The sequence below is a fragment of the Poromitra crassiceps genome, assembly GCF_964638095.1.
Source record: "Poromitra crassiceps genome assembly, chromosome: 2".
NCBI classification, from domain to species: domain Eukaryota; kingdom Metazoa; phylum Chordata; class Actinopteri; order Beryciformes; family Melamphaidae; genus Poromitra; species Poromitra crassiceps.
Window position 1 is genome coordinate 110,263,286 of NC_139624.1, and position 17,275 is coordinate 110,280,560.

The 17,275-nt window shown below is 42.6% G+C and overlaps 1 protein-coding gene across 1 annotated transcript in view; it reads right to left on the minus strand.

The window, feature by feature from the left end:
- avl9 (AVL9 homolog (S. cerevisiase)) overlaps nucleotides 1–16,633 on the minus strand; it is an 80,421-nt gene extending 63,788 nt beyond the window's left edge. Inside the window, exons 1-3 of the mRNA XM_083656558.1 lie at nucleotides 16,499–16,633; nucleotides 13,610–13,730; nucleotides 753–838 (exon numbers count right to left, since the gene is read on the minus strand). Coding sequence (XP_083512684.1) covers nucleotides 753–838; nucleotides 13,610–13,730; nucleotides 16,499–16,582 — 291 coding nt within the window. The 5' untranslated portion in view covers nucleotides 16,583–16,633. The remainder of the gene's footprint in view (nucleotides 1–752; nucleotides 839–13,609; nucleotides 13,731–16,498) is intronic.
- Between the last annotated feature and the right edge of the window lie 642 nt (nucleotides 16,634–17,275).

Genomic DNA, 17,275 nt, shown 5'->3' on the forward strand with positions numbered 1-17,275 from the left:
AATGACATCACAACTGTTCATTTAAAATGGGTTATTCCTCTAAACCTGACTTCAAATGCCCCAAATTTGTCCGCGCCAGCGCCGTTCAGCCCCCAACCCTCAGCAAAATCTGGCCCTCTGGTGGCGAGGACATTTTTTTGTGGTCCTCTCTATCATCAAAGTTCCTGGGTTACGGCATGACAATATTTGTTCGGCCCCCGGCAACAATCTGGGTTTCTTATGTGGCCCCCCATGAAAAATAATTGCCCACCCCTGATCTAGCCTCTTAAATTGGTTCTCAAAGTGAACCAGATTCATGCATTTTAGTTTAAAATGTACAAATTGTTCTTACAGGGGGCATGGCCCCCCGAACCCCACACGAGGGGCCAAGCAAGGTCTACCCACCACAATCTCTCCAAATCCTGTGGGAAACATACAGTTATTAGTATTTTCTTTGTTCTTAAAAATATACATTACGTGCTTGTGTTTTACAATATGGATATTGTTTTATTTATAATTAAATTGAGCATTGGGCCTTTATAAGAATGTTTATTTGTATGATTTCAATTGTCACACTCATGGATACATTTGAGGTTTGTTTATTAATTGGGAAAAGGACCACTGGAACAAACGCCGCAAACAATCTGACTGGCTACTCAAAAGTTTGGGGAACTCTCTGGAAATGGAAAAATCAAAGCCATTGACCTTGAGACACACACACACACACACACACACACACACACACACACACACACATGTATTGGGGGACTGACCTTAGCTTCTATTTGACGATAACAGGACACTCCGTAGACGCACTTCATGTCTCCACTCAGCGGAGGGAGGTGAAAATAGACTGTGTCTGCAAAACAAGAGGATCAAACGATGCATCACACATTTCAAGCCTTGTGGTCATCAGGGCAGAAACATGACAAACAGGCATTCTAGCAGGGAAGGGAAATAACCAGGTGGATTCTGAAGTTAACCAGCTTTACACTTTCACTTTTTTACCAGCCAATAAACCCTTTGAACAAACATGGCGGACATACTTCCACTCTGTCTTAATAGGGTGGGTACTGTGGGTACAAATCAGTTCTTACCACTGAAGCCTTAGAAGAAGCTACAGGGTGTCTGTGATTGCTTATTTTGTGTTTCAACATAGCATTTAACACAATTCAGGTGTTGTCATGTCATTGACATAATATATTTCTGTTTCTGTTGCCAGACAACTGGAAGACTGTAAACAGTGATTTGATCGGCTCAAAAAATGCTAAAAGCCCAGAAATTACTGTTGGCATTTTATGAGCTTCGATCAAATCACTTATAAACATCTTGCATTTTGTCATCTGACAACAGAGTCAGACAGATGTCAGTGACAACACCTGACCTGAGGCCCATACCACGAATGTAGGATAAGCAGATCCAGGATCTGTCCCTTGATCTGGTTTGGCTTAACCAGATCATTGCCATCTAGCTAACTCATACCACGAATCTAGTTCTCAACTCCTTAAGTGGATCCAGGTTTTTCTAATCAAGTTGAGAGCACGTGCACATGAAAATGCTCGTGCACGGGAGCTCGTCCCAGCAAAAGAGGCGTGGTTTTTAACAACTAGCCAATCACAATCCAATATGGACTGCTCCAGCTTTTACAGCGCCAGACACGCCTATTTCTTCATTCATTCAAAGTGCAAATCGTGAAGCTTTACTGTATGTCAGAATCAAAATCCGCACGTTGGATATTATTAGTCTGTTCCCGAATGACTGTCTAAAGTTGGTACGGCAAACCTAGGGTTAAAGCTGAAGTTACCTCGCTAAGCCACTAATCTTGCTTCGTGGTATAGGCCTCTGTACTGTGACAACAGAGTCGGAGAGATGTCAGTAACAACACCTGACCTGTACTGTGACAACAGTCAGAGAGATGTCGGTAACAACACCTGACAACAGAGTCAGAGAGATGTCAGTAACAACACCTGACAACAGAGTCAGAGAGATGTCAGTAACAACACCTGACCTGTACTGTGACAACAGAGTCAGAGAGATGTCAATAACAACACCTGACAACAGAGTCAGAGAGATGTCAATAACAACACCTGACAACAGAGTCAGAGAGATGTCAGTAACAACACCTGACAACAGAGTCAGAGAGATGTCAGTAACAACACCTGACCTGTACTGTGACAACAGAGTCAGAGAGATGTCAGTAACAACACCTGACCTGTACTGTGACAACATAGTCAGAGAGATGTCAGTAACAACACCTGACCTGTACTGTGACAACATAGTCAGAGAGATGTCAGTAACAACACCTGACCTGTACTATGACAACAGAGTCAGAGAGATGTCAGTAACAACACCTGACCTGTACTGTGACAACAGAGTCAGAGAGATGTCAGTAACAACACCTGACCTGTACTGTGACAACAGAGTCAGAGAGATGTCAGTAACAACACCTGACCTGTACTGTGACAACAGAGTCAGAGAGATGTCAGTAACAACACCTGACCTGTACTGTGACAAGAGTCAGAGAGATGTCAGTAACAACACCTGACCTGTACTGTGACAACAGAGTCAGAGATGTCAGTAACAACACCTGACCTGTACTGTGACAACAGAGTCAGAGAGATGTCAGTAACAACACCTGACAACAGAGTCAGAGAGATGTCAGTAACAGCACCTGACCTGTACTGTGACAACAGAGTCAGAGAGATGTCAGTAACAACACCTGACCTGTACTGTGACAACAGAGTCAGAGAGATGTCAGTAACAACACCTGACCTGTACTGTGACAACAGAGTCAGAGAGATGTCAGTAACAACACCTGACCTGTACTGTGACAACAGAGTCAGAGAGATGTCAGTAACAACACCTGACCTGTACTGTGACAACAGAGTCAGAGAGATGTCAGTAACAACACCTAACCTGTACTGTGACAACAGAGTCAGAGAGATGTCAGTAACAACACCTGACAACAGAGTCAGAGAGATGTCAGTAACAACACCTGACCTGTACTGTGACAACAGAGTCAGAGAGATGTCAGTAACAACACCTGACAACAGAGTCAGAGAGATGTCAGTAACAACACCTGTCCTGTACTGTGACAACAGAGTCAGAGAGATGTCAGTAACAACACCTGACCTGTACTGTGACAACAGAGTCAGAGAGATGTCAGTAACAACACCTGACAACAGAGTCAGAGAGATGTCAGTAACAACACCTGACCTGTACTGTGACAACAGAGTCAGAGAGATGTCAGTAACAACACCTGACAACAGAGTCAGAGAGATGTCAGTAACAACACCTGACCTGTACTGTGACAACAGAGTCAGAGAGATGTCAGTAACAACACCTGACCTGTACTGTGACAACAGAGTCAGAGAGATGTCAGTAACAACACCTGACCTGTACTGTGACAAGAGTCAGAGAGATGTCAGTAACAACACCTGACCTGTACTGTGACAACAGAGTCAGAGATGTCAGTAACAACACCTGACCTGTACTGTGACAACAGAGTCAGAGAGATGTCAGTAACAACACCTGACAACAGAGTCAGAGAGATGTCAGTAACAGCACCTGACCTGTACTGTGACAACAGAGTCAGAGAGATGTCAGTAACAACACCTGACCTGTACTGTGACAACAGAGTCAGAGAGATGTCAGTAACAACACCTGACCTGTACTGTGACAACAGAGTCAGAGAGATGTCAGTAACAACACCTGACCTGTACTGTGACAACAGAGTCAGAGAGATGTCAGTAACAACACCTGACCTGTACTGTGACAACAGAGTCAGAGAGATGTCAGTAACAACACCTAACCTGTACTGTGACAACAGAGTCAGAGAGATGTCAGTAACAACACCTGACAACAGAGTCAGAGAGATGTCAGTAACAACACCTGACCTGTACTGTGACAACAGAGTCAGAGAGATGTCAGTAACAACACCTGACAACAGAGTCAGAGAGATGTCAGTAACAACACCTGTCCTGTACTGTGACAACAGAGTCAGAGAGATGTCAGTAACAACACCTGACCTGTACTGTGACAACAGAGTCAGAGAGATGTCAGTAACAACACCTGACAACAGAGTCAGAGAGATGTCAGTAACAACACCTGACCTGTACTGTGACAACAGAGTCAGAGAGATGTCAGTAACAACACCTGACAACAGAGTCAGAGAGATGTCAGTAACAACACCTGTCCTGTACTGTGACAACAGAGTCAGAGAGATGTCAGTAACAACACCTGTCCTGTACTGTGACAACAGAGTCAGAGAGATGTCAGTAACAACACCTGACCTGTACTGTGACAACAGAGTCAGAGAGATGTCAGTAACAACACCTGACAACAGAGTCAGAGAGATGTCAGTAACAACACCTGTCCTGTACTGTGACAACAGAGTCAGAGAGATGTCAGTAACAACACCTGACAACAGAGTCAGAGAGATGTCAGTAACAACACCTGTCCTGTACTGTGTTCAATATTTTTTGTTTTTCTGAACACGACAGATACAAACAAACAAGGCACTGTGTATAATACTATGTCGAAACCCAAAACAAGTGATCACAACAGAAAGTTGTTTATTGCTTGCAATTGCAAAATAAGCTTAAATTCTTAGACCAACTAATTAACATGAGGCTGCGAAGGTCAGAGGGAGCCTGAGCCACATAATGTAAGACAAGAGGGAGATACTGGAAAAATAAATCAAAGGAATCAAAGCTGAGGACGATCACGGTGCTTAAACATGGCAAACTCCACTCCACCGGGATGCCTGCCGACTTTAAAGAAATGCACGGCCCATTCAAAGGCCAGTGAGCCGTGGAGCTGACAGGTTGTGTTGTGAAAATGTTGCGGAAAAAATAATCTTTCCCATTTTCAACCCAATGTGAGTACAATGTGTTCAAGTGAATTCAACTAGTTTGTTTCTGTGCTTTGCCCGTTCGACCCACTGCTGCACAGAGCGCTGTTCGCTTGTTTATTCAAAAAAAATGTTATGAGTGTTGTGTGCCCAAATTGCACCAAAACCGACACTGCATGACATGTCCTTGGGTTTCCAGCAACAACACACCTGCCAAGTGTGAAGTAGATCGGTTCTTAAAGGAGAATTCCGTTTTTTTACACCCCGGACCTTATTTCCAGCTTAAAATATGATGTTTTACTCACCCAGAGAACTTTGGTTTCATTCTGATCGCCATAGAAGATATTCAAGTCCGAGTAGAGTCCGAACTGGCGAAACGGGGCATACGTAGTACACACTGTAAATAACGTATTTTCTGCAACGTATCGGTTCATACAGTATCCTCTTAATATCTCGCCCATAAATGAACCGTGAATCCGTCTAGTCTCCTCCGGGCTGCCTCTGTTTCCTCATCCGGGGTCTGTGAATGCAATAGAGGCATTCCTACTCTGTTCTCGGCCGTGCAACACTTGTTCGTCCCTGGCCTGTTGTTCCTCTCTCTCTCTCCTTGTCCGCTCTTCAATTTCGATTAGCTCTTCATCTGTTGTTGTAAACAAGTCGATAGTCATGGGAAAATGGCCCCGGTGCGCGGTGATTCCTGGTAGACAATAACCAGGTAGACAAAGGAGTCAGCAGGAAACTCAGCGGGACTTGGGGCAAGAGTTGGATTCGCAGACCCTGGATGAGGAAACCGAGGCTGCCCGAGGCAGCCCGGAGGAGACTAGACGGATTCACGTTCATTTATGAACGATATATTATGAGGATATGAACCGCTACATTGCAGAAAATACGTTATTTACAGTGTGTACTACGTATGCCCCGTTTTCGCCCATTTTGGCCAGTTCGGACTCTACTCGGACCTGAATATCTTCTATGGCGATCAGAATGAAACCAAACTTCTCTGGGTGAGTAAAACGTCATATTTTAAACTGGAAATAAGGTCTGGGGTGTAATAAAACGGAATTCTCCTTTAAGATATGCGAAGGACACCCACACACATAGCAGCATACTTCATAGTATGATGCGATGCTAGGCTAGTATGAAGCTAGGCTGCTGTTCTGCCTCTCCACCATGTTGACACAGTCTACAGAAATCTATCTGTCTGTAATCTGTCGGTTTTCTGCCGCAGCTAGTGGCATTTGACACACGCGCCATGGGCCTGTACAGGATCTGTACTTGTTATAATAGAATAGACTTCCACACAATGGCTGTTTACCTGCCAAGTTGGCAGGTAAACTAGACAAACTTATCTGCTGCAGCCAAAGTTGACTAACATTTCACTGGTGACTGGTGTTCCTTCCCCACCCTGAACATCAGATTATCTTGTTTTCCTCAAGCATTACTGATCCTCAGTTACACCTTTGTGGATTAACATTTATTCAGAAGTAATAGAGGGAATGCACAGACGCCACGCCCCCTCCCAAACACGCCCCCTCAGCCGGACTGAGCAGCACTGAGTGTCAAATTTCCAAAACAAACGTGGCTTCCGCCAGGGGTAGTAGCGAAACCACGGCTAATATAAACGATTATCTGCTTAAAATAAAGGCAGTTGGACTCGAATGTGACCCTTACAGCTTGCCAAAGAACCAGTGGTCCATGGACGTAGACATGTGGCCAGGAATAGGGTTTCCTGACATTTATATGTACTTAATATCGACGCCGGGGAAATACACAAACCAAAGCATGAAAGCATACAAGAGCCTGGACGCGTGGTCGTACTTCAAGGCTGGATTTGTTTTTGGCGACATTAAAGTAACGAGGACAGCAATGGATATTCTGGTTGTATGTGGAGAGGTACATATTTATTTTATTACAACTTTTATTAAGAAAAATATAGCATACGCTGTCACTAACACATGCTAGCTTTGTTCATAGTTAACACTGTCACTCATGTAACGTTATATCTGTGCAGATAAAACACAGCCAGAGAATTAATGAGCCCTCATTGAAACCCTGGATAGCTGCAGAGAAGACCGGGACCGTTTCATTAGCTTTCGGCAGGCTGTAAAAAGATACCTCCGACGCCTTGTTGAATCTATTTTTACAGTCAATGGCACAACAGCACTTTCCCATTTTCGTTGTTTTCTCGCGGAAGCTGAACGCTAAACACCGTGACCCGGCGGCGCCACCTGGCTTGTTTAGACGTTTTGACACTCACTGCAGCTGAGTGGGCGTACCCGCACTGACTGTCGCGTCCGTGACGTCACGTGCATTCCCTCTATTAAAATAAATCAGTGCACTTGGCAGCCAAAGATGAGCGAGCGTTTCTCTGCTATTCTCATTTCAAAGTGAAATACATGTATGCTGAAAACCCATCTGACCAATGAGGGAGAAGTCTGAGGCAGAGGGCAGGGCATCCGTCCTTTCAATCACTCTTGCGTGTTGTTCCTTGAGTTGGCTTGAGATTTGTTCATGAATGAAGCCCAAGAATCCAACCACAGGAGAATACAGAACCAGAACTAGTTTAAATGTGTTTAAAGCACAGGAGAATACAGAACCAGAAGTAGTTTAAATATGTTTAAAGCACAGGAGAATACAGAACCAGAACTAGTTTAAATGTGTTTAAAGCACAGGAGAATACAGAACCAGAACTAGTTTAAATGTGTTTAAAGCACAGGAGAATACAGAACCAGAACTACCTAGTTTAAATGTGTTTAAAGCACAGGAGAATACAGAACCAGAACTAGTTTAAATGTGTTTAAAGCACAGGAGAATACAGAACCAGAACTAGTTTAAATGTGTTTAAAGGGACAATAGGTTGAGATAATTACTCCCATAGCACAACATTACAGTACCATCATATATCTGTGGGGCATTGTTGATCAAAGATGAGTCTACTTCACCAATGACAAAGCAGTATTATTATTCCAGTATTCAACATGGTGCTAGCTACTGTACATTAGCTTTGCTTTTCTAAATGTTTCTGTTGGATCTCTGCTCTAGCAAGCCTTCACGTCTCTATTATGAAAATGTGATTTTACTGTTTGTGTCAATTACAGGCCACTGTAGGCCATGCCAAACACATGCTGCTAATATACATTATCTCAAGCCACAGCAATCACTCCATCTGAGGGAGGGATGGGAGGGGTGTGTGTGTGTGTGTGTGTGTCTGTGTGTGTGTGTGTGTGTGTGTCTGTGTGTGTGTGTGTGTGTGTGTGTGTGTGTGTGTGTGTGTGTGTGTGTGTGTGTGTGTGTGTGTGTGTGTGTGTGTGTTAGGAGGCTGGAGCGCAGTGCTGTTAGGAAAGTGGCTTTTAATGTGGTTAAGATGTGCTCTGAATGTGACAGTAGCACAGTCACCGAGGTGGAACTGTGAGTCAGGGCCATGGAGCCTGGCACACACACAGACAGGCAGGCAGACACACAGACAGACAGGCAGACACACAGACAGACAGGCAGACACACAGACAGACAGGCAGACACACAGACAGACAGGCAGACACACAGACAGACAGACAGGCAGACACACAGACAGACAGGCAGACACACAGACAGGCAGACAGACAGACACACACACAGACAGACAGGCAGACACACAGACAGACAGACAGGCAGACACACAGACAGACAGGCAGACACACAGACAGGCAGGCAGACACACAGACAGACAGGCAGACACACAGACAGACAGGCAGACACACAGACAGACAGACAGACAGGCAGACACACAGACAGACAGGCAGATACACAGACAGACAGGCAGACACACAGACAGACAGGCAGACAGACAGACACACACACAGACAGACAGGCAGACACACAGACAGACAGGCAAACACACAGACAGGCAAACACACAGACAGGCAGACACACAGACAGACAGGCAGACACACAGACAGACAGGCAAACACACAGACAGGCAGGCAGACAGACAGGCAAACACACAGACAGACAGACAGGCAGACACACAGACAGACAGGCAGACACACAGACAGACAGGCAGACACATAGACAGGCAGACAGATAGACAGACAGACAGGCAGACAGACACAGATAGATAGACAGACACACAGACAGGCAGACAGATAGACAGACAGGCAGACAGACAGACACAGATAGATAGACAGACAGACAGACAGATAGACACACAGACAGGCAGACAGATAGACACACAGACAGGCAGACAGACAGGGAGACAGACACAGATAGATAGACAGACAGGCATACAGACACACAGATAGACAGGCACACGGACAGACAGACAGGCAGACACACAGACAGACACACAGACAGACACACAGATAGACAGGCCGACAAACAGATAGATAGACAGACAGACAGGCAGACAGACACATAGAGAGGAAGGCAGGCCCTGGCAGCACCAGAGCATCTGATTGGATGCTGCAGCGGGTCCACCGTCCTGCTCCGGCACACCCAGCCACAGCCCTTCACTCTGCCTAGTTACAGACAGTGTCTTGCACTTGTGGAAATGTATAATGTCATAGACGCCATCATTGATTTGTCTTGCATTTTAATTGGTTGGCTGGACTGAGCGTCCTATCGAGATGGAAACTGCTGTGTAACTTTGATTCGCTTTTAACTTCAGTCAAGCTGGATAAAAGTAGCTCGTAGTATGGAAGTAGTAAAAATAGTAATGATTGGCTTTTAGGAGAAATTGGCAGAACAGGAGAAGAAAAATCCTCATCTGTAGCCTACAAGTCACCATGGAGGGATTTTAAATCCTCATCTATCTGTAGCCTACAAGTCACCATGGAGGGATTTTAAACCCTCATCTATCTGTAGCCTACAAGTCACCATGGAGGGATTTTAAATCCTCATCTGTAGCCTACAAGTCACCATGGAGGGATTTTAAATCCTCATCTGTAGCCTACAAGTCACCATGGAGGGATTTTAAATCCTCATCTTTAGCCTACAAGTCACCATAGTGGGATTTTAAATCCTCATCTGTAGCCTACAAGTCACCATGGAGGGATTTTAAATCCTCGTCTTTAGCCTACAAGTCACCATGGAGGGATTTTAAATCCTCATCTGTAGCCTACAAGTCACCATGGAAGGATTTTAAATCCTCATCTGTAGCCTACAAGTCACCATGGAGGGATTTTAAATCCTCATCTGTAGCCTACAAGTCACCATGGAGGGATTTTAAATCCTCATCTGTAGCCTACAAGTCACCATGGAGGGATTTTAAATCCTCATCTGTAGCCTACAAGTCACCATGGAGGGATTTTAAATCCTCATCTGTAGCCTACAAGTCACCATGGAGGGATTTTAAAGAAAAAAACAGGGGAAACTGCTGCAAGTCTTGGTGTGGACGTATTGGCAGAAAAACAGCGATATAGAGGTCTTCTGACAGCCTGACAGGTAACGTAATTTACGTTAAGCTTATTATGTCAGTTAATTGTCCGTTAATGTCAACTTGATTTGCTAACGTTACCGTGTGAGTGTGGGTATTTGAGACAGCTTGTGCAGATGACATCTCCCGTCTTGTGAACATAAATGCCTGTGTCGCCCCAACACTGTTCGTAAGCGACGTTGACACAGCCTTAAGAGCCTGATTCATATGCAATTAGCTTCCTTACAGACTGCTATAGAGGCTAATGAGGGAAAACACATAGTTAGCATCCAGAGACTTACGCACATCCACTGGTTGGTGCTGAGCTCAACTGTACTAAACAGGAAAATAAACGAAAAAAAGGCTCGCAACACAAGTTTTGGATAGCTCCCGTGGCGGACATTTAAAACACATAGTTAACAGGGAATATTAGTTTGTAATGACTAATAATGAATGAATACACTACTGATATGCATGATCATAAGAAACATATTAATAGTTAATATGTCTTCCATAATCTAAAGTGTTACGCATTTAACAGCAGTATGGAGGATTTTATTTGAGACCAAAATCTGAGTTCCAACCAAAACAAGTAATGCTGCAACGAGCCAACGACAACCTACCCCCATCCTATTAGCAGAGGGACTATCACATTTCATAGTGGACTATCTATACTATTATTTAGCTGGCATGAGCCTTTGTGACTATGATGGATAAGCCCAAAGAAGAGGAATGTGGAAAGAGCCCAGAGAGGTGAAATATTATGCTCAAAAATCTGAAAAGTGCTCTTACAAAAATCATCGACAGCACACAATTGAAATAAATTATATTATTATGATATAAAATAATTATCATTTAGATCCTCAGTTGGCAAAATGCTGACACTTTCACAGACTCAATCCTCTATATTTTGACTCCAGGTAGTGATTTCCCCCCCAAGGAGGGACATTTTGTTAATAAACACTTTATATATTTAGGTGTAACGTACCTTCCTGGTAGTTGTTAGTAAACACTTTATATATTTGGGTGTAACGTACCTTCCTGGTAGTTGTTAGTAAACACTTTATATATTTAGGTGTAACGTACCTTCCTGGTAGTTGTTAGTAAACACTTTATATATTTAGGTGTAACATACCTTCCTGGTAGTTGTTAGTAAACACTTTATATATTTAGGTGTAACGTACCTTCCTGGTAGTTGTTAGTAAACACTTTATATATTTAGGTGTAACGTACCTTCCTGGTAGTTGTTAGTAAACACTTTATATATTTAGGTGTAACGTACCTTCCTGGTAGTTGTTAGTAAACACTTTATATATTTAGGTGTAACGTACCTTCCTGGTAGTTGTTAGTAAACACTTTATATATTTGGGTGTAACGTACCTTCCTGGTAGTTGTTAGTAAACACTTTATATATTTGGGTGTAACATACCTTCCTGGTAGTTGTTAGTAAACACTTTATATATTTGGGTGTAACGTACCTTCCTGGTAGTTGTTAGTAAACACTTTATATATTTGGGTGTAACATACCTTCCTGGTAGTTGTTAGTAAACACTTTATATATTTAGGTGTAACGTACCTTCCTGGTAGTTGTTAGTAAACACTTTATATATTTGGGTGTAACGTACCTTCCTGGTAGTTGTTAGTAAACACTTTATATATTTAGGTGTAACGTACCTTCCTGGTAGTTGTTAGTAAACACTTTATATATTTAGGTGTAACGTACCTTCCTGGTAGTTGTTAGTAAACACTTTATATATTTAGGTGTAACGTACCTTCCTGGTAGTTGTTAGTAAACACTTTATATATTTAGGTGTAACATACCTTCCTGGTAGTTGTTAGTAAACACTTTATATATTTAGGTGTAACGTACCTTCCTGGTAGTTGTTAGTAAACACTTTATATATTTGGGTGTAACGTACCTTCCTGGTAGTTGTTAGTAAACACTTTATATATTTAGGTGTAACGTACCTTCCTGGTAGTTGTTAGTAAACACTTTATATATTTGGGTGTAACATACCTTCCTGGTAGTTGTTAGTAAACACTTTATATATTTGGGTGTAACGTACCTTCCTGGTAGTTGTTAGTAAACACTTTATATATTTGGGTGTAACATACCTTCCTGGTAGTTGTTAGTAAACACTTTATATATTTAGGTGTAACGTACCTTCCTGGTAGTTGTTAGTAAACACTTTATATATTTGGGTGTAACGTACCTTCCTGGTAGTTGTTAGTAAACACTTTATATATTTAGGTGTAACGTACCTTCCTGGTAGTTGTTAGTAAACACTTTATATATTTAGGTGTAACGTACCTTCCTGGTAGTTGTTAGTAAACACTTTATATATTTAGGTGTAACGTACCTTCCTGGTAGTTGTTAGTAAACACTTTATATATTTAGGTGTAACGTACCTTCCTGGTAGTTGTTAGTAAACACTTTATATATTTAGGTGTAACGTACCTTCCTGGTAGTTGTTAGTAAACACTTTATATATTTAGGTGTAACGTACCTTCCTGGTAGTTGTTAGTAAACACTTTATATATTTAGGTGTAACGTACCTTCCTGGTAGTTGTTAGTAAACACTTTATATATTTGGGTGTAACGTACCTTCCTGGTAGTTGTTAGTAAACACTTTATATATTTGGGTGTAACATACCTTCCTGGTAGTTGTTAGTAAACACTTTATATATTTGGGTGTAACGTACCTTCCTGGTAGTTGTTAGTAAACACTTTATATATTTGGGTGTAACATACCTTCCTGGTAGTTGTTAGTAAACACTTTATATATTTAGGTGTAACGTACCTTCCTGGTAGTTGTTAGTAAACACTTTATATATTTGGGTGTAACGTACCTTCCTGGTAGTTGTTAGTAAACACTTTATATATTTAGGTGTAACGTACCTTCCTGGTAGTTGTTAGTAAACACTTTATATATTTAGGTGTAACGTACCTTCCTGGTAGTTGTTAGTAAACACTTTATATATTTAGGTGTAACGTACCTTCCTGGTAGTTGTTAGTAAACACTTTATATATTTAGGTGTAACGTACCTTCCTGGTAGTTGTTAGTAAACACTTTATATATTTAGGTGTAACGTACCTTCCTGGTAGTTGTTAGTAAACACTTTATATATTTAGGTGTAACGTACCTTCCTGGTAGTTGTTAGTAAACACTTTATATATTTAGGTGTAACGTACCTTCCTGGTAGTTGTTAGTAAACACTTTATATATTTGGGTGTAACGTACCTTCCTGGTAGTTGTTAGTAAACACTTTATATATTTAGGTGTAACGTACCTTCCTGGTAGTTGTTAGTAAACACTTTATATATTTGGGTGTAACGTACCTTCCTGGTAGTTGTTAGTAAACACTTTATATATTTGGGTGTAACGTACCTTCCTGGTAGTTGTGCGCCCCATCTGGAAGGGCCAGGAAAGGCAGGTACTTCCATTCTTCTGGCAGGGAGTTACTGTCATGGCCCTCGTCCGGAATGAGCGGCGGGTACGAGAACTCGACCTGAGGAGGGAGCAAAGACAAGAACATAGAGAGAACCGACATGGTTAGCTTCGACTAGAAAGAGAAGATTTGAGACATAGACTTAAGGCTTCACTTTGACTTGTACTTTGATGACTTGAAAAGGTTTCTAGTCTTGATTTGGGATTAAAATGGACAAGAAGCCTAATAACTCACTGCATGTTTACAATTGGGTAGGCAAACTGCAACACTGTAATTAAATCTGTGAAATGTGATGGAATAGTGGCATTAGAATGTGACAGAGGCCACCAAATTTGGGCTTTTACAGCCAAAAATGTTCTAACTAGCTAGCTACTCCATATCCTTGTGAAAGCCCTGCAAAATGACAGCCAGTCATACACGTGATACAACAAACAATTTTATAGCAATTGTGATGTGGTTTTTGGTTTTCTGTTCCCCATTTCTTTTGGGGAAGGAGGGCCAGTAGCCCGGTTTTCACAGCATTGTTTGTTTGTTTGGTTCAATCTATCGTTTTGGTAGTTTATGGGGGCGCAGTGCGTTTGACCGGCCCGTAGCTTCCACCTCCTTTTATGTTTGCATCGTAAAGTAAACTGAGTAAACTGACGAACCGTCTTCCTCTAGCATGTACTGTAAGTTTGACTCTGAAAAATGGTCTTAATTAATACGTCCATGTCTTCTCAATATGCATCGTGTCAAAGAAAGGAGACAGGTGTCTGTGGGTAGCAGGAGACAGAAAGAGGGCAGAGAGAGGGAGAGAGAGAGGGCAGAGAGAGGTAGAGAGAGAGAGAGGGCAGAGAGAGAGAGAGAGAGAGAGAGAGGGAGAGAGAGAGGGCAGAGAGAGGGAGAGGGAGAGAGAGAGGGCAGAGAGAGGGAGAGAGAGAGAGAGAGGGAGAGAGAGAGGGCAGAGAGAGGGAGAGAGAGAGAGAGGGAGAGAGAGAGGGCAGAGAGAGGGAGAGAGAGAGGACAGAGAGAGGTAGAGAGAGAGACTGATTAATGAGCCAGGAACCCAATCTTGTGATACCCGGCGGGAGCTCGCTGACCCCTATCAGATAACCTCTACCACCAGACCACAGGCAAGCAAGCCCCATTACCTGAAACAAAGAGCTGGCTCTGTCTGCTCTGCATTGTTGTGCTGAGAGCTAACAGGTTTTTGGGGGGAGGGTGTTCAGCGGTGCGACTCGGTCTCAGTTGATAAAAACTATACGTTTTATCTTTCACAGAGAACAGCTGTTTCTCAGGCAGCTGAAAAGACACTTACTGCCACAGACAGATGGAGAGCAGCAACAGGGTTGGATCAGTGGCTGGCTGCTGGCTCGGTCTGACTTTATACATGTGGTGGATTGGTTATTAGTTATTTTTTATTTTGCAATGTTAAGAGGAAGAAGTGCTACCTACCTAGAAGTAGATGCATTAATTGTTGCAAAAAGCTGAATCCTTCACACACACTTTCACTGATTACCAGGTGAAGACTACAAGCCATCTTGTTTGTCAAGACCTACTTCATTTGTCAATGACAGGTGTGTCCCAGTTAAAGTTTAATCTTTGAAAAACAGGTTTACAGCTTTGTCTGTCAGCTGCCCTCCATTAAGTTCAGTTCAAAAGAAACAGAAGCAGGGCTTTCTGGAGCAGGAATAATCAGAGTCAGAGGTTGTTTGTAGGCTAGAGTTTTCAGTGCTGGGCGATATGAACAAAATCAATATCCCAATATTTTTTGACCAAATACCTTGATCGATACTGCGATATTGGTAGAGATAATGACTAAGTGGGTAAAGGAAAATAATGGAACAGTCTGGTACGTTTAGAAAATGATGTTAATTTACGGATAACCAGGAAAAGACATATGACATATCACAATATCCAAAATCTAAAATGATATCTACCGGTAGTCTCATAATCACGATATCGATATAATGTAAAAATACAGCCCTAACAACAAGCAAGGAGTCTTCTGCCTCTGTGTTGAGACAAATGTCCACACCAGAGAGCAAGCTGAAGCCTGTGTGAGCCTAATGAAAACACGCTTGTGCTTGATGTTGAATAGGCTGGAAAGATGCTCCAATTCAGCAATGCACACATTACATAACCATATGAGCCCAGGGCAAATACAGTGCAATGAGAGGAAATGATGTTCACGACAGTGACTTCTCAATGCATTTATCCGTTTCACAGCAGCAGGGAAAGAATAATATCAATGGTTTTGTGCAAATCAATACTGTCATAGCTCCTATAAAAAAGAGCAAACATTGTCTTGTTGTCCCCACTCCCATTCATTTGCCATTATATTGATTCTTAAATGTCCCTTTCCAATGAAAATGTAATGTTTGCCTTTTTTGTTCAATAACCTGGATTACCAAAACAAATCAATACTATATCATCAATTTGAGTCTATTACATGCAAAACCACACATTCATAAATATTTTTCCCCCCAATCATGAACCATTCTAAAAATAGGAAAGCTATTAAGACCATAAAGCTATGTACCCTGTGTAATAATAATAAATATGAATTGATTTATGAATTATGTGTGTATACCATGCTGTCTGGTAACAAAATAAACAAAAGAACAAACAGGGAAGATGTCACTCACCTGTCAGCTCGAGTTTCATTAATCAATAACTGGATGGATCAGGAAACCACCAGCTGTTTATGTTATGATGCTAATATACATTTCTGGTTGTTGAATGCATTTATAATGTGTACATTTGTATTCAGTGTAGTAGGAACACAGTGGCTGTCAACAGCTCAGTGCTAACAGGCTGCTAGCATGCCCGCGCTTCACCTCACCTACCTGACAGCCCTTTTTGTGGTGAAATCCGACCACAACGATATGCAGCACGGGTCCCCTGGCTTCCTCTATGCGCTGAGACTCCATGCCCCGCTGCTCTCTGGGCTGTAGTGTGTTGTACAGAGCAAGAGAGTCGGCTTTTCCTTCACTTGATGCCGTCTTCTGTCTTCACGCTACACAGTGCCTGTGTTCCCTTCCGCCTCGTCCGCGTTCAGTCAGAGAGTGTGTGAGTACAGAGAATACGAAATAACTCACTCACACCCACTTCCGTATTCACCTAAATGACCACGACTGGCGTGTGTGTGTGTGTGTGTGTGTGTGTGTGTGTGTGTGTGTGTGTGTGTGTGTGTGTGTGTGTGTGTGTGTGTGTGTGTGTGTGTGTGTGTGTGTGTGTGTGTGTGTGTGTGTGTGTGTGTGTGTGTGCGTGTGTGTGTGCGTGTGTCTGTATGTCTGTCTGTCTGTCTGTCTGTCTGTCTGTCTGTCTGTCGCGCATGCGTTGTATGGCTTTAGTTAATGTGAATAATTATTCCGAAATATTCCCGTCTAAAACACCCGTTTTAGATGCTGTGAGCATTTGGCTAACATGCCAGATATTAATTCTAATTTAGACGTATGTGTGCGCCTGGTCTAGGTCAGAGAGATACCCCACACTGTCTCAGGCTCTGTGTACGATTTCCATAGACTGGATTCAGGATGTGTGAACTATCTTGATAGTTGGTGCACTCGTAGGATTACGTCATGTATGGACCAACTTGGACCAACACAAACAGCGCCATCACG